At 31.3% G+C, this 27604-nt stretch overlaps 2 protein-coding genes across 4 annotated transcripts; both read right to left on the reverse strand.

Annotated features, from left to right (window-relative positions):
- Window positions 1-1789: 1789 nt before the first annotated feature.
- On the reverse strand, window positions 1790-3305 carry LOC112286840 (uncharacterized). Of its 3 annotated transcripts, none has more exons than XM_073536186.2 (2): window positions 3165-3305; window positions 1790-2925 (listed from the first exon to the last, which is right to left on the reverse strand). In XM_073536186.2, exon 2 carries the CDS (start codon window positions 2872-2874, stop codon window positions 2476-2478), a length of 399 nt encoding a protein of 132 aa, XP_073392287.1. In that variant the 5' UTR covers window positions 2875-2925; window positions 3165-3305; the 3' UTR covers window positions 1790-2475. The 3 variants fall into 3 exon arrangements, with proteins under 3 accessions (XP_073392287.1, XP_073392289.1, XP_073392288.1); XM_073536188.2 differs by having other exon boundaries at window positions 1790-2975; window positions 3165-3287; XM_073536187.2 differs by lacking the exon at window positions 3165-3305 and adding an exon at window positions 3102-3159.
- Window positions 3306-4249: 944 nt separating this feature from the next.
- On the reverse strand, window positions 4250-7445 carry LOC112286839 (eukaryotic peptide chain release factor subunit 1-3). The gene is made up of 6 exons (XM_024529154.3): window positions 7204-7445; window positions 6628-6829; window positions 6128-6473; window positions 5573-5972; window positions 4996-5119; window positions 4250-4813 (listed from the first exon to the last, which is right to left on the reverse strand). Exons 1-6 carry the CDS (start codon window positions 7326-7328, stop codon window positions 4691-4693), a joined length of 1320 nt encoding a protein of 439 aa, XP_024384922.1. The 5' UTR covers window positions 7329-7445; the 3' UTR covers window positions 4250-4690.
- Window positions 7446-27604: the final 20159 nt, after the last annotated feature.

Consider the following 27604-nt stretch of genomic DNA (forward strand, 5'->3'; position numbering starts at 1 on the left):
TTGAGCTAAAATTATAATTATTTTTATAAATATATATATATTATTTAAATTATTTTATATCTTTTTTATTTATTAATTATTAAATATTAGTAAATTTTAAATATAAATTTTTATATCAAAAAATAAATTATTTAAAACAAGTTAAATCAATTTTTTAATAAAAAATTTTGAAACTTAAAATTAATCATATAGATCCTTTAAATAATATTTTAGATAAAAAAACATCTAAAAATATTAATAAAATTTTAAAATATATCTAGATTTTCTTAAGACATTATAAAAATATTTAAGATAAATTATTTGAAACTTGCTACAATCAAATTTGTAAATTAAAACATAAATTTTCTTATAATATATATATATATATATATATATATATATATATATATATATATATATATATATATATATAATTTATTAATATTAAATATAAATATATACATACATTAATTATTAATATCAAATATGAATATTTATTTATTATAAAATATAGATGTAAAATAAATAATTTTTAAACAATGAAATAATAAAAAATAACAATATATTGTATTAGATTAAATTACTAAAAATTAATTATTCGATTATTAATTAATTGATATATATTTTGGTTTTTTATCCTAAATATGTTTTTATAAAAAAATTTGGAAACTTAAAATTTTAAAAACAACATTATTCTCAACTAAAATTTAGATTTTTCTTATAATAATATAATAAAGAAATAAATTATCATAGTAAATATTATAGAAAAATATTAAATATTAAATATATTAGTTAAAAATCTAATAAATAAATGCTTTGAATGATATTTTTCTATAATAATTTATTTCTATATTTATATTAAATAAACTAATCAATTGAATTATTCAAATTTTAAGCCAATGACATATCTTTAATTTTATGTTCGATTTTTTAAAAAAATTGTAATAATATTTCAAGGTATATTTAGATTTTTTTGAATAAAATTATATAATTTTTTAATGAAGTGTTAAAAGTATGAATTTTTCAATAAAAATTTTAGATCATGGTTTGATTATTTAAAATTTATTACACATTATAAAAAGAACATAAAAAATCACACATGAACTCTTTAATTTAAGACTATAATGACATATTATTTAATTGAATTTCAGTGCATAATTTCAAACTTAAAAATACATAAAACATTTACTTAATATATTTGAAACAGCATATCAAATATATATAAATGCATAAAAATTTATCAAGGTTGCTCTAATATTTTTCAATATTATTTGAGATTTAAATGTGTTTTATATGGAAAATTTTTAATTAATTTTTTAAAAAATGATTATATTATACATTTCAAAAATATAATATGTTTATGTTATACAATTTTTTAAAATTATTTTAGCATGTACATTATAAATCTAATATTGTAATATCAATTATATATTTTGAATGTACCAAAGGAGTGGAATTTCTTAACTTCACTTTTCTAATATATTAAATGATATTAAAGATTTTAAGGCCATGTTGTTCTGGAGTAAATGACTTTAAGATACGTTATTATCAGTTTTTGTTTAAGATCATTTTACCACACATTAGAGTTAACTTAAAATAAAAATGCTGAATAAAATATTGTATGTTGAAGTTAGATTTGCGTACTGTTTATAAAACATTGTTTGTATTTACTCAAATGAAAGATTTTCACTTTCTAGCCTATTGACGAGTTGCAACTATGATATTGGCAGGTGATCAAACTATACTCTACTAGTCCATCAAATTGCGTGAATCTATAAAACAATGTCCATTCACATGTTGATGAAAGATATGACGATATCAAAATTTTATCCTCAGTTAAAGAAGGATTTCTATATCATGAACTAAAAACTAATTCTGGAGTTGTGTAATGCCTTCATTTGAATGGATGGGTGGAAAGCTCACATGGGTCTCGTATCATTAAACTCCTCTAACATATCAATGGCACATTTCTCTATAATATTAACAAGGCTCCACAATTTTATTCATTCACTTTTCTTCTGATGAGATCAAGCATTTGAGCAGGATGATTTTGCCTGCTCCGGTGCACTAACTGGATCTGCCGGCATTCAAACACGGTATTCAACAAGACCCTGCTACAGTGATCAATCAAAATCTTCAATGTCAGAGTCCAACTTGGCAGTCTACAATCTGGTGTTCTAAGTCTCCTTCGAAGTGGGTTTCAGAATCAGCTCTGTTATAAGATCAAAATCCACATGGAGCTCTACTTCGTAGCCAAAAAAGAAAACATATGTGAGCCACTGGAAGTTATGGATGTTGTGAACCGGCGATGAGAAACTCGGCAACGTCGAAAAAAAACGGTACAAAACAAACAATAACAGAAACCAAACAAAAAACAACGATAACAGAAAGCTTGATATCCCAGCAAAACACAATCCAATGGGAGGAAGCAAGCGGACGGAAGCTTGGCTGTATGAAGTCAACCCACATGTCTCAGACGCAAGCATCGTGCAAGGTTCAACGCCAGAAGTAAATGAGAACTGTGTTTCCACCAGATCTAAGCAAAGAGAGACCATCTTCGCCCACTTTCCAGGGGCAGACACGGTCACACAATCCCGAGTGGTCAGGCCTCTCCCACATCACAAACGTGCCGTCCTTGTCCTCCCACTCGAAACTGCATGTCCAAGAAAGCTGCCTCTCACAGTCGAAGTTGAATTGGAATACGTCTCCTGGATCTGAATCGTGGAAGGGCAGCGTCTCCTCGTTTGAAGTACACTGGATTCTGGTGCGGTAAGGCAGGTTGTTCTTAATGGACATAATACCCACCGTTGTTTGGCAGTCGACGTTCACGACGATCAGCAATATCAGTGCCAGAGAAATACCCGGAAAGAAGTTCCAGAAACATGTCAGAGCCATTTGTTGGGTGCCTCACTAGTGGAAGAAGAAGGTCAAGGGCTGTCAAATCCTCTGCACAATCGAGGAGGAAGGTCTCAGACCCAAGTATCTACAATCTCACACTACACAACAAAGGGCAACATCAGCTGGAATATGTGTTGGCATTGGTGCAGAACAGTGCCGAACACAACAAACAAACAAATTATCAAACAAACACGAGGCAATTTAAAACGTGCCCAGACTCTCACAGGAATAATTATGCCGCTAATTACAGAGGTGATTAACGACAGGCCGATACAAAGTGGGCATACCTTAGCTGATTATGTACTAGTTCGAAACAGCGCTCCAGCCCATTTGGGCAAAATCTGTACTCTGAATTTGTATATTCCTCGGGATCATTTTTTTACAACTTAGTACTGCAAGCTGAAGGACACACAAGCGATAACGCCTCACTAAGTACAACATGATCATGTCTACTTGTTGACTTGGTCAACGACGCATAAGATATCATCAAAGAATCCATACCCGGCTCGATATCCGGTGTGCATCCCTTGTCACGGTCGGTCTACAACCCTCGAGACTCAGGTACACTGCTTAGTAGGCAACTTAGTAGGCTGCCCAGGGTTCAATTGTATGAGTTTGAACTGCGCTAGCCATGGCCAGATTTTGACAGATTTGGGCAAAATCTGCCAATTTCCTGGATTAGGTTGCTGTGAAAAGGAGAGCTAATGCAGGACAAACCTCGTGGTTAAACAATCCAATTGGTCCGTATGCTGACCTTAGCGCAGATGATTGATCAGAATCGCTCTCGTAATCGTGTCGAGACGTACTGTACCAAAGCGTACCAAATTACGACCATATTACCAACATGAGGCAACACATGCCCCTCTGGCAACCAATTGTGCAACTCGACGTTGTGAGATTTCAAGATCCAGAATGCATCGCCAACGGGTTCTAAATTGAGGAAATTAGTTGCTACCATTCTTCGCGCTGTTCCTAACGCCACCCCTTAAGCGTGCACCTCTTCGCTCTACTGGAACTACCCTTGAAAAAATACTCGTTCCGTGATACTTGCTATCCTAACGGAGTGTGCTCAGAAGGGCATCGCCCCGTGTTGGAAATAGTCACGATGAATGTGAGCTGAAGTTTCAAAGTATTCGACCAATCACCAATTGAATTGGATTTCAGTGCAAATTCTTTTCCAAAATCGGCAAGTTTGAGGCCTTAATTGTGAGCAAGGTTCGAATTACTCACACTCGCAACATACCAGAAAAATGATCGACTTTCAAATCCCAGCACAAAATCAAAACCCGTAAGGCCAAACAGAAGAGAGAAATTGAGAAACAGTGTAGTCAATAAAGTGAAACATCAAACATGTACTCGGTGCAAATAAAAAGAGGGGTAAGATCTCAAAAACTGCTTCCAGCTAAACCATACCAGTTTCCAAGCCGCCAAAAAAACGCCCATAAACAACGTGAGCTACTCACCTATCAACTCATAAAAGTGCGCGCTTCTAAAAACTCAGCTAGCCCTAATAAGATGCGCATCAAAAACCTTATGATCCATCAAAACTGAGAATCTAATATATATATATTAAAAAAAAAAAAAAAAAACCAAATGAAAATTTAAACCCGCGCACAACTTCCCAATATTAACAACTTCGGTGTCCCATGATTCCCCTCACTCCCCAACCTTAAACACTAAAGCCATTCAGTTGAGCAGATTCTGTCAGGAAATCATCTCACCGTGTTTAACTAACCAATAGGTCTAAATGGGGATTTTACTCCCAACATGAAGAGAGAAGACGGACACGATACACATTAACCACCCTAGTAGTCTAATAATCATCTTCGTAACCTTCATATTCTCCGTCTGAAAGCTCATCGAATGTGCGCATATCGAGCTGATAGCGCAAGATTCCTCCAATTCCACCAAAACCACGACAAAACTGTGATCCTTCCTGAAAACCACGAACATAAACAAAAATTCAACACTTCAATCGAATACAAAGACAACTGATCCATGATTATCTGAAATAAAAAGACACGTTCAAAAAAAGATACTACGTCCTTGACATAGCAAGCATTTGCAACATCTTACGAACACCGAGGAAGTAGGTCTACTCTTGACAAGTGCACGCACCTGTGACTTGTTCGTAACAAATTCTAACGTACATCCAAACCGCTTGTACTCATTTGCGAACCACTCCAGGAGCGACAACTTCTCCTGAACTTCCAATTCGGCGTTGCTCTCAGCATCCCTGAAGCTGAAATAACCACCAATGATAGGTTAAACAATCATTAACTTTATAAAATGCACGCACCAATAAATAATGATGTGTCAATCAAAGAGGAAGAAAGGAAAAGAAAAGAAAAGAAAAAACTGCACTAGACTGTTACAACTTAGCTACTCTACAAGTGCTTCGTCTGCCCATTCTAAAGCTCTATTAATGCATCACCGGCGTTACCCCTATGACATGCAATACAACACAATAACAATGAACTCCTTGTTAAAAAGGACATGTGTAATCGGGAAAATAGACAAGGTCAACATAGCCCTGTAGCTAAAACCAGGAACATCTAATCCCCGGTCCCCTTGCTTAAAACAGCTAATCAAAACAAAAAGTACATTAAATCAGAGAATGACAATCGAATATTCCTCAAGAACAAAATTTCCTGCGAATACTAAGCTCCAATAAAAAGTTGACAAAATGTCATACTTGGATTGGTCCGCTTCTTGCTCCTTGGTGAGATGCTTGATCACGATCTCCCCAGTTACCGCGTTCTTCAGCACGTATCGGTTCGTGTCCAAGTTCTCCCACACGATCAATGTCTCCACCGCCCCCATCTCCAGAGCCTTCAGCGTGTCGTCGATCCCGAACACGTACTTCCCCGTGTCCTGACTGATCTCGTCGAAGTACTTCCCGATCAGCCTCTTCTCCTGTATGAACTTTACGTTCGCCAGAATCTCCGCCGACAGCTCGATCGCCTGGTTGAACCCGTTGTCCCCCCCGTACGACACGTCCACTACGTTCAGCACCTTCGCTTGCAGCCGAGGATCGAACATGTCCGACTGGCTCAGCTCCGTCTTAAAATCCGCCGAACCCGCCAGAATCAACCCTACGCTCCACACACACACAACCCTCAATATCACCACCACACTCTCTCTCTCTCTCTCTCTCTCTCTCTCTCTCTCTCTTCGCCATCACTCCTTAAACCCCGCACTCCACATGCACACATGCCCCACTCCCACTCACATCCCCCATCCCCCCTACCTGACACATTCGGCTGACTCGTCGCCGGGTTGATGTAGAACTGCGTCGCCAGCTCCGCCGTCTTCCGCACGTAATTGTGCCTCTTCTCCATCCGCAGCCGAGCGAAACGCAGCGCCGACTGCCCTCCACGACCGTGCTTCTTCGGTAGATCCACCGTGAACTTGTGCAGCACCTCGCGCGTGTTCCCGCTCAGAGTCCCAAACAGCGTCCCGTTTCCGTCCATCACGATGAACCCGAACTTGTCGTCCGACTCCAGCAGCTCGTTCAACGCCTCCGTGTGGAACTTGTTGTCGCACAGATACAGCGATGCATTGATGGGCTTGAACGGCTCGAAGTCGATCGTCACCTGCACCACCAACCATCTTCCACTCAATCCCCTTCCCACACTTCATCCTCACCATCCTCCTCTCACGCTACACTCCACCCCGACCTCACCATTCCACAATCCCCACGCACACCCGACATCCAATGCACACAAAATACATCCCATGTATATGCACCTTCTTCTCCTTGCCATCGTCCGTCACAATTGTGCCTGTGTACAGCACCAGCCCGTTTGGGGGCACCTTGTTGTACAGTTTCAGCCTTTGCTGCGCAGACGTGATGGCTCCCAACACGGACTGCCTGTTCACCCTGTTCTTGATATTGGAAGCTGTCCCAAACTCGTCTCCGAGCATCTTAGTCACCCGGGAAACTTGATCCCTAAAACACAACCACCATTCCAAACCCTCCAATCAAAACTCCTAAAATGACACAAACCATAAGAAAAACAGAGGCAAACTCTACCATAGTGTTGAGAGATTTCCAAAGGGGGTTGAATTAGTCGTTAACCTAAGTTCGACACCGCAGTGAATCCGACAACAGATCGGTCTCAAGTCAGATCACGATGGGACAACATACAGATTCTCAAACAAGCGATTCGAGAGCTCAGCCACACATATCCGCAACAACAAAACGATGCAACGTTTCGAAACCTCTAATTCAACCACAACCCTCACCGCAGGAGTAAAGAACACGACCACGACTTCACACCACCAGCAATGGTCTGTAAGCAAAAATTCAAACCCTAAACGCACCGAGGAGGCATGATGAGCGAGATCATGGACGTGCCATTGCCACGAGCCGACTCCAAGGCCTTGATGAGCTTCTTGATTTTCCATATCTCGATGTTTTTGTCGGTTCCTTCGCCGCCATCTGCCATTTCGCCTGGCGTACGCGCGTCGGTGGAGAGGAGAAAGAGATGAAGAGAGAGGCAGCGCCGCAGAAATGCACCAGATCACAGAGATACCACAATCCCGTACAACAACAACAACAATGAAGGAAGTAAGAGCGCAGCCCCTGGCAGCGTTGTTGCCCTCATCGACGCAGGGCCCGGCCTGGCCTGGCCTAGACACCGACTGCCCTATCCGAAGTTAGCGGGGGTCGGAGAGGGTAGTACCACCCTAATTGGATGAATGACCTCCCGTGGACGGGGAGGATGGATGAGGTGATGAAGGGTGGTTTGTGGAGCTCATTCGTAACCATTTTGTGAGTACTATTCGTGATATTTGGATTGTACGTGCACATCTGTTTACAATACCTCAGAATGTTTTCAACGGTGAAAATCTGAACATGTATTTCTCATTTTTGGTATCATATAAATGGCTTTTAATTTGATGTTTGCAGTGCTTAAAATCAAAGCATTTTTAAGCCTCATAAGCTTCAAAAAATAAATGAATAACAATAAAATAAATCAATGAATATGAAAATAAATTTATAGGAATCATAAATAAAAATTAAAATATTAAAAACTTGACTTTGAATCTAATCTTTAAAAGAAATATTAAATTGAATAAGTTAAAAACTTAGTGAGTGGTATGCTATTATTGCTGAAATTGAATTTTTGATGTTTCATTTCAATTTAGTAATTTCATTATATTGAATCCAAAATTAGCACTCCAACTTGTTGAAGTTTCAAACAATCACCATCAACTGTTTGTAGAAAGTAGTACAAAGAAGCATTATGTACATAAGACTTTTGTTGGATAGAGTCAAAGCAAAAGATGATGATGCTTACATTTCAATTGGAAAGACATCATATTTACTTGCTTCTTTTCAAATGTAGATCATTGAATAAGAAAGAAAACAGTTTAGAGTTTTTTCTTCTTAAATGCTTCATTGAGATACTCAAGGTAGAGAAATGTGACTTCTATCAATGAAACTTAATTAGCAGATTGATTAAAAACATAGATTTAAGTGATATAGTTATAAAAATATTAAGATTAAAGTGTCTTTTTTGTTATTTAAGTATTTATTAGAATTTAGAATTATTCATAAGTTATAAAAGACTTATTAGAGAAAAATTTATAAGAATAGAATCTTAGTAAGTCTTAGAGCTAAGTATCTTAGTTGGTATAGTAATTTTTTTTCTTGTTAAATATTAATGTTTAATTATTAAGACTAGTATCTATATTAATTTTTTTTATATGTGCATAAACTATAACAAAAAAAAAATGTAAATTTTAGTTGGTGGAAGGAGCATGAGAAAGAACCTCATGTCATTTTACTTATTTATAATAAAAAAATAATTTTTAGTTAATTTAAATTAATACTATTCTTGTAAAAAATCACCAAGATTGAAACTTACAGCTTTAAATTGATAATAAAATAATAAAAATATTATAGAAAAATTTAAAATATATTTATAATTTATTTATAATATTTCAGAAAAAATTTAGAGAAATTTTTAAGACTTTGGTAAAATTGAGTATTATCACTTTGGATGCTATTATGAAGGAATAGAATAAGATTTGAAGGCCATACAAGATTCATAAACTAATTGGATGTTTTTGAATACAATAATGAAGTCAAATATAAAAAAATAGTTTTATTAATAGAAAATAGGAATAGCAATAGCTAGTGTAGTTCTTGTAAGAAGGAAGATGCACAAGTCTCATATGGATTGTATCATCTTGGAAGTAGATAAGAGGATAAGAATAAGACCTCTTTTCTTTTTTAGAAAACTATTTTATACTACACATGACCATTAGTGAGACTCAAATCCTTGATCTACAATTAAATTACCTTCAAAATAAAATCTATTTATTTAATTTTTTAATTATTTACTTCTTATCTTTAAACCTTCATAATTTATTCATAATAAATTAGATTTACATATTTTTTATATTATTTTAAATATATTAAAATTAAAAAATTAAAAAATCATTTTTATTTATTATTTTTATAAAGTAAAAATTTTGTGAACAAATTGTAACTAAGTTTTAGAATGTATAATTCTTTAATTACATTTTTTTATTATTTTTTTCTTTTTTATTTTTTTATTCTTGTATTTTGCTTGTCTCACTTTACACTACTAATTAAAAGAAACATTTAATCAAGACTATCTTATAATTTGAATTTAGGGGTGAATTTTATTCTAACAAAGACATCACCAAAGATACCTACTATTATAATATATGTGGGCAATACAATAGAGAGGTGCATAAGTTGCTAATTAATAAAGGCTCTCTATTTGATAAAGACTTTTTTACATAAAATGTCAAGTATTTCAAGTCTATACTTGTGTAGGCACTTCAAAAGAAAACCAAGTATCTTTTGCATTTATTAAGGATCTTAAACAAAAACATTATTGGTGTTTAAATGGAATCTTTTTTTTTAATGTAGTTTGCTATTTTTTGAATAAAATAGAGGTCTTTTAGATCATTGAAGCCTATACATATCTAATATGCATATATCAAAAAATATCCATTATGTCTTACAATGTGTTCATTTGAATGTCATGGATATTAACTTAATATATATATATATATATATATATATATTCTATTTATACTAATATATTTATTATATTAAATACTTTCCAAAATTTACAATTGCTTTAGTTTTAATTATGATAATAATTAAATTATTTTAATATAAAAATATAGAGAGATAATTCTGAAAATTCTATAGATCTTGTTGTTGTATATTAAAAATAATATATTTTTGATTTGGACAAGCATTAAGACAATTGGATTGAGAGTCACTTATCAAATCTCTTTGACTTATATCTAGATACAAAAGAAGAATGAACAAGTATTAAAAAATATAATCAACATTTAAAGCCAATAAAAAATAATTTATTTTTGTAGGCTAATATTAATTTCTTTAAATACTTTGAGGATATATAATAAAAAATATTTCAAATCAATTTCTTTAAAAGGTTATTTCTAAGAAGTCCATAAAGGCTCTAAAAACCATAAAGCCTAATATGGTTGCATTGACTAAGGATTTTTTCTACTAAAATATATATATATATATATATATATATATATATCAGTCATGATAGAAAATATGTTTTATATATAGATTCAACATATGTAAAACTTATTGATAAAATGAATGTGGGCTAGATCAAATTAGGATATTGGTATAGACAATTGAAAAGACAAATAATCATAAATATTTTTTTAATACTATTATCTTTTAATAAAATTATTAGATAAAAGAAAAAAAATATATTATAAAAAAATATTTTTAAAAAATAAAAAATTACTATAAAAATATAAATAAAACTTATAAAGGTCATAGAACAATTCAAAACTTATATATTTTTTTTGTAAAAATAAAATTTATTTAATTTATACTACCATAAATATATATATATATATATATATTTATACATAATATAATATTTATATCTTCTTCTATCTCAAATACTTGATAAATTTGATATTTATAATATAAAGTGATATTTGATTTTTTCTAAGTATATTTTTTATTTTATATAACTCAAGAAGAGATACATCAAATACATGATAATAAGCATAAGAACTCAAGTAAGATATGTAAACAAGTGAGATAAGTATCAAAGAAAGATGACAAAATGATAATAAAAAAATATGCATATTCAAGAAGAAACTTGAATGGCTATTGTCAAAGCTTAGAAATCTAGAAAGTCTTAAAACTAGGCTAGAAGTAAAAAAAGAATTGACAAGAGTGAAAAATGCTTTATTCTTATTTTTATTTATACTATCTAACTAAAAGCTATATGACAATGTTTTATAAGACTTCCAACACATGTCTAACTTGTGAGTCATATGTCTTGACTTGTGAAGCAAGCTTTCTATATGTATGCTACATGGTTAGTTTTTACTACAAGCTACCAACATATGTGATATGTGGCTAACTTATTGGCCAAATGTTCAATCTATCAATTACTTGAAGTCACATATAAAAGTAAAATTGTATCTACAAAGCTTCTATGAAGCTTTTCTATAAGATATTATTAAATTAATTTATTCTTACTTATTCCTACTTATTCATATTATTTAAATAATTATAAGAGTAAAAACATATGTCTTTAAAATTTCTCTCTCTTCTAGAGACAATATCAATAAAGAATAGTCATCTTATATTGAAAAAGTCTAAGATGTGATAAATTATACTTGCCACATACTGTGATCTTTGTTCCTTTTGAAGATAGTTGATAGGTCTTCTTTATCATTGATAACTTTTTATTTGAAGGTAAAAAGATCACCCTATTATTTGATCATTGTTAAGGCCTTTGTAACTTCTTTCAAATAAAATATTTATAACACCATCTGGAATTATTTCTACTTCTAATAAAATTATCAATTACCAAGACTCTTTTCCAAGTTTGTAATATCAAATATATTATATCTTGCCATGTATTCAAGGAAGAACATGTTGTTATTACAGGTCTTTATCTTTGTTATGTTGTCTTGAAGATTATGATAATGACAATTTTTTGTATAATAAGTCAAAAAATAATAGCTCTTTAATTAAATCAATTGGTTGTTGATTTTTCATCTTATTAACACTACTAATACAAAATAATCACAGTAAATGATAAAAGATAGAATGCAATCTTTATTGAACATTCTTTCTTTTATAGCAAAGATTTACTTGACTCTTCAACTTAATTTTGATAGATATTGTTGATGAAAAGTTTTGACCTTCTTTATTGTATTTATAAGATTTTTTGCTAGCTTCCAAGTACTTTTATTAATATTATATTTGTACCAATAAATAAAATATTTAAACCTAAGTTAGTGTCACCTTGAGTCTAAGACTTCTTTCACCTCAAATTCTTGATTATTATCCACTTTTAGAAGATGCAATGATATTTATCTTATTTTTGGGATATTCACTATCTTATCTGGATCAAGAAAAGATACATCAAATATAAGATGGATCTTTATAGACTTTGGTAGATATAATTGATAAGCAACTAGATTGACTTATTTATATAAAAAAAAATGGTTTAAATCTATGATAATCTAACTTGTTTTAAGAAAAAATAATCTTAATATTATCACAAAATAATCATACTTCATTAAAAACTTAGAATTGAAGTTGTTCCTTAAAATAAATATATGTGTTGATCTTTTATCATTCTTGAGCTTCTTTTAGTTGTACCGACATTATTGTATATAACTCAGATAAATAATTTTCTAAATCTTTTATGATAGAATTATCAATTTTCAATAAGCAAAAAACATCAAGTCATGAATAATAACTATAATTAGGAAAAAATATTTATTTAATAGAAAAGTATATTATATTATTATAAAAAAACTTTGCCAATGGAAAATAATTATTCATCTCATTAGTAGTTGATGATATATTTCAAATATTGCTCTAAAATTTTATTTATAGACTTTTTTTGTCTATCAATTTGAGGATAAAAAATTGAAGATAATTTTATATCTATTTTAAATATCTTAAAAAAGATCCTTTCAAATCTTCATACAAATTGTGTCCTTCTATTTGATATAATATCTTTGCATAATCTATGATAGTAATAGATATTATCTAATAAAAATTTTATTTTATTTTATTTATAATAGATTTTATACATGGTATAAAATGTATTATCTCGATGAAATAAACTACTATCATGAATGTAAAGTCATAAGAACCTAAGACTTGAAGTTCCATGATAAAATCCTTAGAAATAAAAGACCATGGTTGTTTAAAAATAAATAATGGCTAAAACATTCTATAAGGTCAATGGAGAAGAGTTTTTATTTTTACCAAATACTTCATAATTTTATAAAAACTTTGATTGCCTTTCATATTTGAGACCATCAAAAATTTCTAGATATTAGCTCGAAAAGCTTGTTGTATCTAAAATATTCTACTATTATAAAGTTGTAATGAATTTGAAGAATATGTAATTATAATTTACCTTCTAAAACATGTAAGCAATCTTTGAAATAGAATATATTGTTCTTGAATTCAAACATGGAAGTATCATGAAATTTTGAAGAATTTTCTTTAAAATCACAAATAAAAATATTATAGGATATACTTGATTGAATTTGCCTAAAAAAATTGATTCAATAATTAGTATTGATTTCATTATTCAAAGATGAAATTCTTTGGCTTCAAGAGAATTATTTATTGTTCATCAAAAGCTACATTTTTTTCTTTTGGTCCAAGATAAGATCATATAAAAAGAATATTTGACAAACCTTATTATTTGTTTTAGTCAATAAGTGATCTTGAATTTGAATCTTGACAAAGACATGCTCCAACAAGCTTGGCAATGATTCAAAATACATATTGATATAAAATACTTAAGGTTCATGTAATCCATTGTCATGCTAGGAAGTGATGTAATATATAAAAATATTATAAAATATTATGAGAATTTAGTTTATAATAAAATAAATATATTTGTAGATATAAGTTAAGATAAGTTGGTATGAGATCAAGATGGAGTAGTATAGTGCTGGAATAAAAAAATATGAACTAAGGTGGAATAACATAGGCTTATGTTAACTTTTAGATTGTTTTTTCTTTCTCCTTTGTTCAAGCTATTTTTCTTTAAAGATAGCTAGCTATTCTTTAGGATATTCCTTCAAAAAAATTTTCATAGTATATTTTAAATTTGAATTTGAGATATTAAAGAGTTGTTTCTTTCTTTATAAGCTTTTGTCAAGGACAAGAACTCGATGAAAGCTAAAGAGTAAGTGAGACTTTTCTCAAAGAAATAGGACAAAATAGAAATATGTATATTAAGAAAGAAATTAGAATGGCTATTGCCAAAATACAAGAAAACTAGAGACCCTTGAAACTAGACTAGAAGCAAGAAAGGAGTTGACAAGAGTGAAGAGGGCTTCACTCTTGCCTCTATATATACTATCTAACTAGAAGCCACATGGCGATGTTCTATAAGACCTCCAATATATGTTGACTTTCTAGGCCACATGCCTTTGCTTGCAAGGCAAGTTTTCTATGGATGGACCACGTAGTTAGCTTGTTCTTTAAGCTTCCAACATGTGTGGCACATGGCTAACTTGTTGACCAAGTTTCTAGCCTAAAAGTCAACTATAGACTCCTATAAAGTCAAAGCAGCGTCTATGAAGCTTCTAAGAAGCTTCTCTAGAAGATATTACACAATTAACCTACTTTTATCTACTTTTACATACTTTTATCTATTCATATAGGTAATTATATGTATGTCCGTGACATTACCCCCCCTTCTAGGGACGAGTTCCACGAGGAGCGGTGATTATATATTGAGAAAATCTAATATGCGGCGAATTGTATTTGCTACATACTCTGATCTTTGTTCTCTTCGAAGATAGTTGATGGGTCCTCTTAGCCATCGATAGTGTCCCATTCCAGGGCGAGAAGACCACCCTGTTATTTGATCACTGTTGAGGCCTTCATAACTTCCTTCAAATAATACATTTGAAACACCATCAGGAGTCGTTCCTATCTCCAATAATATCACCAAACATCGAGAATCTCTTCCAAGGTCGTTATACCAAATGCGTTGTATCTCACCATCTATTCGAGGAAGAACATGTCGTTCTTGAGGATCTTCATCTCGGTTGCGTCGTCTTGAAGGTTGTGACAATCGCAATGTCTCATCCGGTAAGTCAGCAAACGAAGGTTCTTGAGTTGAATCCGCTGGTTGTTGGCTCTCCATCTAATTAGCGTCACAAATGCAAAGAAGTCACAAACAAGGATAGGAAATTGAATGTTATCTTGCCTCAATCTTGTCTCTTTTATAAGAGAGGTTTTCATCTTGGTTTTGATGGATGTCGTTGATGAAAAACTTTGACTTTAGCTGATGCATTTGCTAGATTCCTGGATGGCTCCCATGTGCGCTCACTAATATCATATCCGCGCCAATGAACAAGATATTCCAGCTTATTTCGGCGCCGCCTTGAGTCTAATATCTCTTCCACCTCAAATTCTTCATTATTATCTACTTCTATAGGAGGCGGTGGCATTTGTCTTCTTCCTTGTATATCCACTATCTTATATGGTTCAAGAAGAGACACGTGGAATACAGGATGGATCTTCATTGACTCCGGTAGATGTAACCGATATGCAACTGGGTTGATCTGTTCAGAAACAGAAAAGGGGCCAAGCCTACGATAGTCCAATTTGTCACAAGGTCGAGTGGTCTTGATATTGCGACGAAGTAGCCATACCTTATCACCCACGTTGAGTTGTGGTTGCTCTTTACGATATACATCTGCATTTATCTTTTGTCGTTCTTGAGCTTTCTTCAATTGCGCCTTCATTATTGCATGTAACTCTGACAACCGATTTGCCATATCTTCTGCTGCAGGATTATCAACTTTTGAAAAATCAAAAGTATCAAGTCGTGGATGATAGCCATAATTGGCAAAGAAAGGTGTTTGTTGCGTGGAAGAATGTACTGTATTATTATAAGCAAACTCTACCAATGGCAGAAGGATTGTCCAATCATCTTGTTGGTAGTTGATGGTACACCTTAAATACTGTTCCAAGACTTGGTTTACGCGCTCTGTTTGTCCATCAGTTTGAGGATGGAAAGCTGAAGATAGCTTTATGTCCACTTTTAAAATCTTGAAAAGAGTCCTCCAGAATCTCGACACAAATTGAGTTCCCCTATCCGATATGATATCTTTAGGTAATCCATGATAGCGATAGATATTATCAATGAAAAGCTTAGCTGTTTCTTCACCTGTGATAGATTTTGTACATGGCATAAAATGTGCCATCTTGGTGAAACGATCTACTATCACAAATATAGAATCATAAGATCTTGAGTTTGGAAGATCTGTGATGAAATCCATAGAAACAGAAGACCATGGTTGTTCTGGTATAGGTAATGGCTGAAGAAGTCCGTAAGGTCGATGTCGAGGAATTTTTGATCTTGAACAAATATCACATGATTGTACAAAGTCTTTGACTGACTTCCACATTTGTGGCCACCAAAAATCTCTTGATATGAGTTCCAGAGTCTTATTATATCCAAAGTGACCTGCTGCTGGAAAGTCATGACGTGCTTGAAGAACACGCAAACGTGCTTTTCCTTCTGGAACATATAGGCGTCCTTCAAAATATAATAGATTATTCTTGAACTCGAACTTAGAAGAATCATGAGACTTGGAAGAATTATTCTCGATATCATGAACAAGAGGGTCTGAGGACATACTGGACTGGATTTGCTTGAGAAAAGTTGAATCAACAGTCAGTGTTGATTTCACTGCTCGGAGGTGAAATTGCTCCGGTTTCAAGAGGACCGTTCTTTGTTGCTCAAAAGCTGCATCTCCTTCTTTTGGTGCAAAATAAGAACGTCTAGACAGGGCATCGGACAAACCTTGTTGTTTTCCTGGCCGATAAGTGATAATGAAGTCGAATCTTGACAAAGACATACTCCAACGAGCTTGACGACGATTCAACACGCGTGCTGACATGAAATACTCGAGGTTCTTGTGATCTGTATACACAGTGACTGGACTAGAAGCACCTTCTAGATAATGACGCCATTCTTGAAAAGAATCCACGATTGCAAGAAGTTCTTTATCGTGGATCTCATAATTGATCTCAGCTGCTGAGAATTTTCTTGAATGAAAAGCTATCGGATGGAGTTTGTCATCTGTTCCCATTTGTGATAAAACTGCACCGAAGGCAAAATCCGATGCGTCTGTTTCCATAAAAAATACCTTGGAAAAGTCAACACGATATAAGACTGGTGCAGAGACAAACGATGTCTTCAAGGCTTCAAATGCTGCTTCCGCTTCTTGATTCCATTGGAATTTATCTTTACTAGTCAAGCGTGTAAGTGGAGCTGCAACTCGTGAGAAGTCTTTGATGAAGATCCGATAGTAATTGGCAAATCCCAAGAAACATTGGACATCTCTTACAGTCTTTGGAATCTTCCAATCCATGATTGTTTGGACTTTCTTAGAATCCATCATAAGACCATCATTTGAAATGATGTATCCTAAAAAGTCAACTTGAGTAGTGTGAAATACACACTTTTCTATCTTGGCGTACAATCCTGCATCTCTAAGTTTTTGTAATACTTGACGAACATGTATTTCATGTTCTTCAACATTCTTAGAATAAATCAGGATATCGTCTAGGTAACAGACGACAAAATTGTCTAAGAATTCACGAAATACATCATTCATGAGATGTTGAAAAGCAGCTGGTGCATTCGTGAGTCCAAAAGGCATGACATTGTATTCAAAGTGTCCGTACCTGGTTCGAAACGCAGTCTTCCATTCATCTCCTTCTTTGATCCGTACTAGATTATATGCTCCTCTTAGATCTATTTTTGTATAGATCTTAGCTTGATTTAACTGGTCAAGGAGTCCTGATATCAAAGGTAATGGATACCTGTTCTTGATTGTGATCTTGTTGAGTCCTCGATAGTCAACACACATTCGTAAAGATCCATCTTTTTTCTTTACGAATAAAATTGGAGCTCATGCTGGAGATTTTGAATGGCGTATGAAATTCTTCGCTAAATTCTCGTCAATATATGTCTTGAGTTCAACCAACTCATCTTGCGATAAACTGTAAATTGGTCCAAATGGTGGCTGAGTTCCTTCCTTGAGATCGATTGAACAATCGTATGGGCGATGCTCAGGAAGAATATCTGCATTCTTTTTCTCAAAAACGTCTTGATAATCCTGATATTGACTTGGAATGCCACTTGAAGTCTTTACGCTTTCAGAAATAGGTGCAGCATAAATAGCAAAAGTTGATCCTTCTTTTGCTGCGTGTATAAATGCTTTTGCACCTATAAGTGCGGGTTTTACTATACTAGACTCATGGTTTTTTACTTGATTAATAGAACTGTTACTAATGCTCCGAGGAAAATCAAGTTTACGAGAAATCCAATCTATTCGAGGATTATACTTTTCTAACCATGATAAGCCTAAAATTACTGGATTAGAGGGAGATCTAATTATATTAAAAATTACGCAACTACTATGACCATTTATTACTACATCTACAGGAAGTGTTTCGTGAGTTACATCTCCAGAAGACAACGGACGACCATCTATGACTTCTACGTGTACAGGTTTAGTTTTTTGTATTAATGATATTCTATGACATCTAGCAAATTCTTCATCTAAAAAACAAGCTGAGGCTCCTGAATCTATCAAGGCAGAGGCTTTGTAATTATTAGGTCCTAAACGCACATCTATTATAAAACAAGGAGATGGTTCTGAGGAGAGGATAAGACCTTCATTAGAAGTTGTACAAGATTCCAGCCGCACGGTCCCTATTGTAGCTGGACGTACTCGTTTTCCGACATACTGTCTTCTTTGACAGCCGTACTTCTCATTTTGTAGTTACGTCGCTTCTTTGGACAATGTTGAGCAGTGTGCTTAGGTTCTCCACAATATAAGCACAATCCTTCTTGTCGACGACGAGAATTTTCTTGCTCAGTAAGAGGTTTGAAACGTACCGCATCAATTTGCATATCCTCTACTTCTGAAGGTATGTGTTGAGGAGACGTCGGTGTTGCCATTGAATTGTAGTAACGTTGAGGCCTACTTGTGCGACTCTCGGATCGAAATTCAAAAAGTCGATTGTCGCACTTCACAGCAAAGTCAATTGTTTGACTCAATGTTTGAGGATCAGGTAAATTAAGCATCAATTTCTTTACCTCATATTGTAATCCGTAGAGAAATTGACTCACAAGTGCGGCATCATCCCACTTGATATCAGTTGCAAGTTGTCGAAATTACGAAGCATATAATGTTACTGATCGATTGCCTTGTCGCAAAATACGGATCTTGTTGGTTGCAACACGAATTGCATCATGTTCTCCAAACATGGATCGAAACTCCGCCAAAAAAGCCTCCAGATTATCCAATATTGGATCTCGTCGTTCAAGAAAAGATGAAAACCATGACAATGCTGAACCTGAAAGAAATGTATCAATGAATCTAACTTGTGACCCTGGAGTTGGATAGCTCTGGGGTTGAAGTTCAATCACTAGTTGGACCTGATTGATGAATCCTCGAAACTTGGATCTGGTACCATCAAACTTCTCGGGCAAGGCCACTCTCGGTTCTCTAACACTCGAAGGGTGTTCCATTCTAGGAGAAGGGACATGGTTTGGTGCAGATGTTGAAGCAGTCCCAATCATCTCTATATCTTCACTTCCTACCATTCTTGTTGCTCCTTGTGGTGGTAAATTGATTTGATGCATCGTAAGCATTAACTCCTTCAATTGTTCTTGCATCTGTGCCATTGCACTCTTCATTTCAACAAGCTCTGCCATAGTAGCACTTAGAAAAGAGAAGATGTCTAATAACGCTCAAAACAAATAGAAGAGAGGAATTGATAACAAAGAAAATACTAAGAACAATATCAGTTTAAAAGAGGGTAATCCGCAACTTCTAATGCGCTTATGTCTTATCAAGAAAAAGGGGTAATCCACTCTTAATCAAGAAAAGACAAAGCTCTCATATTGTAAGTGTATTCTTGTCAATCTGTCAAGGACAAGAACTCGATGAAAGCTAAAGAGTAAGTGAGACTTTTCTCAAAGAAATAGGACAAAATAGAAATATGTATATTAAGAAAGAAATTAGAATGGCTATTGCCAAAATACAAGAAAACTAGAGACCCTTGAAACTAGACTAGAAGCAAGAAAGGAGTTGACAAGAGTGAAGAGGGCTTCACTCTTGCCTCTATATATACTATCTAACTAGAAGCCACATGGCGATGTTCTATAAGACCTCCAATATATGTTGACTTTCTAGGCCACATGTCTTTGCTTGCAAGGCAAGTTTTCTATGGATGGACCACGTAGTTAGCTTGTTCTTTAAGCTTCCAACATGTGTGGCACATGGCTAACTTGTTGAACAAGTTTCTAGCCTAAAAGTCAACTATAGACTCCTATAAAGTCAAAGTAGCGTCTATGAAGCTTCTAAGAAGCTTCTCTAGAAGATATTACACAATTAACCTACTTTTATCTACTTTTACATACTTTTATCTATTCATATAGGTAATTATATGTATGTCCGTGACAGCTTTGTAGAAAGCTTATACTTGCTCTGAGAAAAATTATAATAAAGTTGTAGTAATGAGATAACCACTCTTTAAAGTATTAGATACTTTAAAGAGTGGTTATCTCATTTTATAAAGAGTTGTAGTTTAAAAAATGAGAAAACCACTCTTTAAAGTATTTCTTTGGAGGTTTTTTTTTTAAATATATTTCAAATTTGGATTTTAGATTTTGAAGAGTTATTTTTCTTTATAAAAAGCTTTTACTTTCTTCAAAAAATATTAATATAAAAACATGGTGTTTTTTTTTTTAATTTATAAAAAAAATTATTTTTCTTATATTAATATATTTGGCTTTTCATGATCATGAAATATATTATAGAAAATTTTAAAAATTGAGATTTGGTTTATATATATATATATATATATATATATATATATATATATATATATATATATATTTGAATTAAGTAACAATCAAAAAAGCCATTATATGCTAAAATCTAATGAAGTATGGGACTATGGCATTTATTTGAGTAAAGAAAGGAGTATTAGCTATACATATTATCAAGAGCTACTTTGTATATATGAGGTAGTGGAGTTCATTTGAATAAAAGATAGTGTTTGATAATATCTAGTTGAAGCCAAAAATCCTATGTTTTTTTTTTAAAGAAACTCTTTCATCTCCATATCTTGTGCTTCCACTAGAAGTTGCTTTAGGGCTATTAGGTTAGATAAGATAAGATAGAGGATATAGAGAAAGGAGGTTCAATTAGGAGATGTAGTCATAATTTTGTAGAAGAATTTTAAAAAATAATAAAAATATTCATAAACCAAGAAGTTGCTGATGCAAATAGACATGAAGCTACTAAAGCATTGAGGGATCTTATTAGCAAAGTATAGAGATTTAATAGAAAGAATATTATTTGATTTTTAGGGATCTATACCTATATAATAGAAATCTATGAAGTTTTAGAAGCTAAGATGATTGATACATTTAATCTAATAGTTACTCAAAAATTTTAAAAATCAAAAAATAATTGTATAGAAATATCCGTGTGAATACATGAGTTAGATTTGAAGAAAGATTGAAAGATGAATATTTTGATCAAGACATTGAAAGAATGTCTGAAAGAGGTTTTCTTGATTGGATAGAATAAAAATCAAATAAATATATGGAACCAAACAATCTACTAAAGAAATTTGAAAAACAAATTGGAGAACTTTCATTATCTAAGAAGTACCTTCTAGAGATGAAAAAATCAAAGTTGTTTCTACAAGATGTAAATGAGGCATTAAAAATTAGATTTTTTTTTTTTCTTCTTCAAAGTGGAATGGAAGAAGGTGGTTTTATTACCAATTGAAAAAAGTTGGAGGAAGCAATGTTATATTACATGGCGTTTGGTTTGAGAATGCACCAAGTACTTGGCTATGGAAGATAAAAGAAAAATTACAACAAGTCCTAACAACTCTAATAGATTCTTAAATAAATTATAATTAAATATTAGCAAATATAATCAAACAATGATCAAATTCAATTAAAATTTCAAAAAATTTATGTAAGAAATACAAAGCATTCTTAAAGATCCATTAAAGAATCATAAAAAATAGTATAGAAATTTAATAATATACTAAAATATAAATCTTAATAAAATATAAAAATAAAAATCTTAATTAAATCTTAATCAAAATCTAATCAAATTCTAATCAAATCCTAGTCAAATCATAACTAAAACCTAATCAAATTCCAATCAAATCCTAGTCAAATCATAACTAAATCCTAATCAAATCCTAATTAAATTCTAATCAAACTCTAAATAAATCCTAACCAAATCTTAAATAAACCATAATCAAATCCTAGTCAAATCTTAAACAAATCTTAAATAAATCTTAAATAAATCCTAATAAAATTCTAATCAAATACTAATAAAATCTTTAAAAAAATCCTAAACAAATTCTAAATAAATCCTAATCAAATCCTAACCAAATCCTAACCAAATTCTAAATAAATCATAAAAAATCCTAAATAAATTCTAAACAAATCATAAATAAATCCTAAATAAATTCTAATCAAATTCCAAATAAATTCTAATCAAATCATATACAAATTTTAACTAAATCCTAAATAAATCCTAGTAAAATCCTAAAAAAATCCTAACAAAATCCTAAACAAATTCTAAACAAATCCTAAACAAATTCTAAACAAATCCTAAACAAATCCTAATAAAATCCTAACCAAATCCTAAAAAAATTCTAATGAAATCCTTAAAAAATCCTAAAAAAATCCTAATCAAATCCTAAACAAATCATAATCAAATCCTAAATAAATTCTAATCAAATCTTAATCAAATGATAATCAAATCCTAATCAAATCCTAATCAAATCTTGACTTTCCAAAGCTCTTACAAAGTCAATAAAAATCCAAATCACTCCAAATCAATGCCTATCAACACTCTATGAAGTTTGCTCTCACTTCAAAAATATAATATTTCCTTCATCCTTTCACCTATTAGCCATTTTACATGGTGATAGCAGTGAGCTTCATTGCCAAGTAATATTATGTGAAGGCTAGAAGATTAATGTCGAGAATAAAAACAACATCAATAATAGTAATAAAGGCTCTTCAAACAACTTTGTTTGCTTTTAGTCTATTAAATACTTTAAAGAATAAGACTATAGATGAATATATCCTTAAATAATTAATAAAAGACATGAAAAAATTAAAAATAAAAATAAATACTTTGAAAAAAATACAAGATTAAGCACTTCACAATTGGTTGAAGGATCAAAGGCACTTATCGTGAGGTGCATTAGGTGTAATGATTCAAATCACAAATGTGGTACTTATTGATTATGCAAAGATGCCATAAAGAGTGGCATTATTACCTTCAAAGTAGGCAAAATCATAAATAATACAATCAATGAGCTTCTAAAGACTAATTTTGAGAAAATAAGCATGAAAAAATTTATGGAAGATATATTAGAAAGAGTCAACTCTTCATGTGATAAAGAAGTAGAGACTTTTGCCATTAAAGTTGAGTACAATAAGGTATGAATCTCTATACATATATCTAGAGAAGTAATAATGAAAGGAGAATAAGTTATCAAAAGATTAATTATGTGGAATGATTTAATTGATGCAACTACCATGAAGGCCTATTTGATAGGTAAGCATAGTGATAAGGAACTTTATAATACATTAATAGAGATCATGAGGAATAGATTTGGTAAAAAATTAAAGTAGAAGAGCTAATTAATAAGAAAAAGATTTCAAGGAATAAAAAAGCTACTCCAAGAGACGGATTAGTAAGCAACATAAGACTAGAAGTATAGCCTTGTGCTTCACATCTAGGAGCTAATATTTTATCTTCAAAAGAGAAGTGAGAAGAGAGGATGAGCAATAACAAAGGCAATGAAAAAGAAAATAATATGAAGAAAAAAGGTATGGCACCAGCTTATAAATTCAAATCTAATATTGAATCTTTAATTGACATAAAGGATATTTTATAAAAAAAGATTTTAGATGCCAAGATTGAATTTACTTAAAGAAAATTTCTTGATATAGTCAAAAAAAATTTATGAGTTCATCATCGATGTGATCAAGAAGAAGATGCAAATGACAACTAAAATAGTGATAGCAAGGGCACAAAATATCCTAATGACCAAGATTTTAATTAAAAAAAAATCTAAATTTTTATATTATACATGTGGAGTATGGTGTGCTATAGGTGTAAAAAAATCATCTATAATTGCATGCCTCAATATATAGAAGAGTGGATGTAAGCTTTGAAGTTCAATAAAAGATGGATTTATAAGTTTTCAAAAGATTAAGGATTTAGATTCTATGTATAGATGATCAATTAAGAAGATTGAAAAAGAAAATTATATAATTTTGAATGATGGCTTTATTTTTGGATTTATTTAAGAAAAAAGATTTTCAAATGATGTTTTACAAGTTTCGGAGACTTTACAAGAAGAGGTTTTACATCTAATAATGTAATAGTAAAGATTTAATGAAGAGGCTCATATGAAGAAATATTGAAGATAATTATTGAAATAAGGCTGATTAGGAGTTATGGCTTGAAAACTAAAATAATAGTGAATATTAAATATAAAATTGTAGAAAAAAAGATAAAGCTGATGGAAACACAATTGCTACTACACTTTGAAGATCATATCAAAGAAGGCTAAAGAAGAGCCTAGATTCAAAGAAAATTAGAAGAATTGGATAAAATTTTACAAAGCAAATATTGACTAAGCTAAGGATTGGAAGGAGTGAATTCTTGAAAGAATTTGAAAAGAAAAGGTTCTAAGAAATGATCTCCAAGAATAATATGATTTTTTCCTCTTCATCAAATAAAATTAGATGTGTTAATCCAAATATTATTGTACTAATGGTCATTTTTATAATTTCACATATGCCTTGGAATTTGAAGCTAATTCATGTGTCAAAAATATTACTATCTAAATTGATAAATCTACTAAAAAAAAAGATGTAAATAGGGATACTTGAACCATCTATGGTTCTATATTCTAATAAATGGTTCACAATACTAAAATAATCTAGAATTTTGAGGTTTATCTAAGATATATAGCTAATCATGAAGATAACCATGAAGATTCCATTAAAACATATAAAGATGTGTTCTTTTCTTCAAAGTGCCACAAACTCAATAGCTCATATATAGAGTACCATACACCAAATCTTGAAGAAATTTATACTTGATAAAATTATTCATTTTGTGGTTAATATACCTATCAAAAGTTGCATAGAAGAGGCCAAAGATTTGACATTAGATGCTGATGGATGTAGAAGGTTTGTTAATGATTACATTAAAGTTATAGAGAAGATTTTAAAGAGACTTAAAGAAATCAATTTTAACCTTTTCAATTGATAAGTCTAAGTTTAGAATAGATGAGATTGTCGTGGTTGGATACTTGTGTCGGAGGTGTGGTAGAAAATCTAATCATGAAAAAGTTGATATTATTTCTAGGAAAAAGACATGTAATAGCATCATTGAAGTAAGAATATTTTTAAGGAATTATATCTTTTATCAAACTTAGGTTCCTTACTTTACTCATATAGTTAAGCCACTATACAATCTCTTAAGAAAAAGAACTAAGTTCACACGGAATCAAAAGCAAGAGTTAGTTATAGAAGATTTTTTAAAGAAAAATTTCTCTCTCAATCTAAATTACAAGAAGGCCTCAATTAAGAATTACTTGTAATTAGTGGCATGAAGAAGAAGATACAATTAATAAAAATAAAAGAAAGGAAAATAAAAAATAAGTGAAATAAGTACAATCGAGTAATTACATATAACAAAAGTAATTCATAGTTTGATTATTGAATTTTTATCTATTAAAAAATTAAAATTAAAATTAAAAAAATATTTTTACATAAAAAATTTATTATCTTTTTAATGACATAAGAAACATGTGAATCCAAATTAATATGAATAAATTATAAAATTTTAATGATAGGAATTGAATAATTAAAAAATTAAATAAAAATATTTTATCTCAAGGATAACTTACTTACAAATCAAGGATTTAAGCCTCACCAAGGTTCACATATACTAAATATAAATTTCTTAAAGAAGTCTTGAGGCCTTAGTCTTATCTTCCTACCTACATCTAAGGTACTATAATCTATATAGAACTTATGCACCTCTTTTCTTATAAGGATTAGACTAGCTATTAATCCTCCTATTTTCTACTGGTAGAATTTATATTTTTTTATTTAAATATATTTTTAATAGATTTAACAAATTTTTATTTAATAGATTTAATAGATCTATATTTAATGGATTTAATAGATCTATATTTAATAGATTTAATAGATCTATATCTAATAGATTTAATTGATCTATATTTAATAGATTTAATAAATCTATTAATTAGGACGTATGGATGGAATTTAAAGGTTTTAAAGAGATTTTGAAGTCACCTCCAATCTTGAAGTAAATTAATTATGATTGTAAAAAATTAATTGTTGTTATTATCGACAAAAGCATAATAACTATTGATTGAATTATTGGTCAAGGTTTGCCATCAAATTATTGAATTGAATTATTGGAGAAGGTTTGCCATCAAATTTAAGACAAGAATTTTCATAAATAGACAAAAAGCATATCCACAAAAAAAATAAAAAACTTTTAGAAGTATTTACAACTATGAAGGCAAATAAAAATTACTTAATTGGAGTGAATTTGATATTAAAAATTATTTATTTATTATTATTAGATATGATTATTGACTATTCTATTTATGATATTATCATATTAAGATCAATAGCCTATATTAGAACATTCAATCTTATATTGATTCATATTTCTAATAAAAAGAATACTATAATAGATATGTTATCTAAAGTTAGATATATTTATGAAGAAGAGATGGAAATACAAGTAATTTGTGAAGATAATAATGAAGAAGACTATAACTATGTATTAGCTACTAATAGAGTAAGTAAAAGTAATAAAGATCATCATTTCAAAGAGGTCTTTATAGAGGTAAGTTGAAAGGCATTAACATCTATTGAGTATGATGAAGAGATAAGAAGATTAGTCAAATAAGGCTTTTAAAGACATCAAATATTAGTCTTATGGCTATATTTTAAGAGATAGTTTCTTGTGAAAAAGGCCAAAAAAGAAAGATGGAGTACCATTGATAGTGGTAGATGAAATATCCTTTTTTGGCAAAAAAAAATCTCAAATTGTATTGAAGGTAGAGCTTTAAAGACCAAAACTACAAATAAAGTGTGTAAATTCATTTTAAAAGATATCTTTAGAAGATATCATAGCATTGAAAGAATGAGAGTTGATTGAATAGAATTAGATATAATAGAGGACAAAATAATTCTTCAAAGATATGATGTGAAATTGAAGCTGACAATTGCTTATAATCATGAGACTAATGGAAAAAATGAGAGAAGACATCCTTCTATTATAAATGCTCTTACCAAAGCTTACAAAGATAAGTCAAAGCAATAGCCAAGATTTCTATCATTTGCTTTAGGAGCAAATAAAATCACTCATAGAATTGGGAACCATATACAAGATAAGAATTCAAGACGAAGAAATAGAGTGAGCTCGACATTGGAACAATAATTGGATACAAAGTAAAAAGGTCCTCGCTAAACAACAAGAAGTGAGTTGTCGAGATTGAAGATCCTGTCAACCTTGACTCCTATATATACTATTTCTTAGA

This window comes from Physcomitrium patens, chromosome 9 (assembly GCF_059467195.1).
Source record: "Physcomitrium patens ecotype Gransden chromosome 9, ASM5946719v1, whole genome shotgun sequence".
Lineage (NCBI taxonomy): Eukaryota > Viridiplantae > Streptophyta > Bryopsida > Funariales > Funariaceae > Physcomitrium > Physcomitrium patens.

What these genes read in the sequence shown, in the direction of transcription:
- LOC112286840 (XM_073536186.2), bottom strand. Translation starts at nt 2,874, where the DNA reads ATGGCTCTGACATGTTTCTGGAACTTCTTTCCGGGTATTTCTCTGGCA.
- LOC112286839 (XM_024529154.3), bottom strand. Translation starts at nt 7,328, where the DNA reads ATGGCAGATGGCGGCGAAGGAACCGACAAAAACATCGAGATATGGAAA. An exon ending in CAAGAAGCGGACCAATCCAA is followed by an intron (nt 5,120 to 5,572) that starts GTATGACATTTT and finishes TGGTTATTTCAG; the next exon opens with CTTCAGGGATGCTGAGAGCA. An exon ending in TTGTTACGAACAAGTCACAG is followed by an intron (nt 4,814 to 4,995) that starts GTGCGTGCACTT and finishes CGTGGTTTTCAG; the next exon opens with GAAGGATCACAGTTTTGTCG.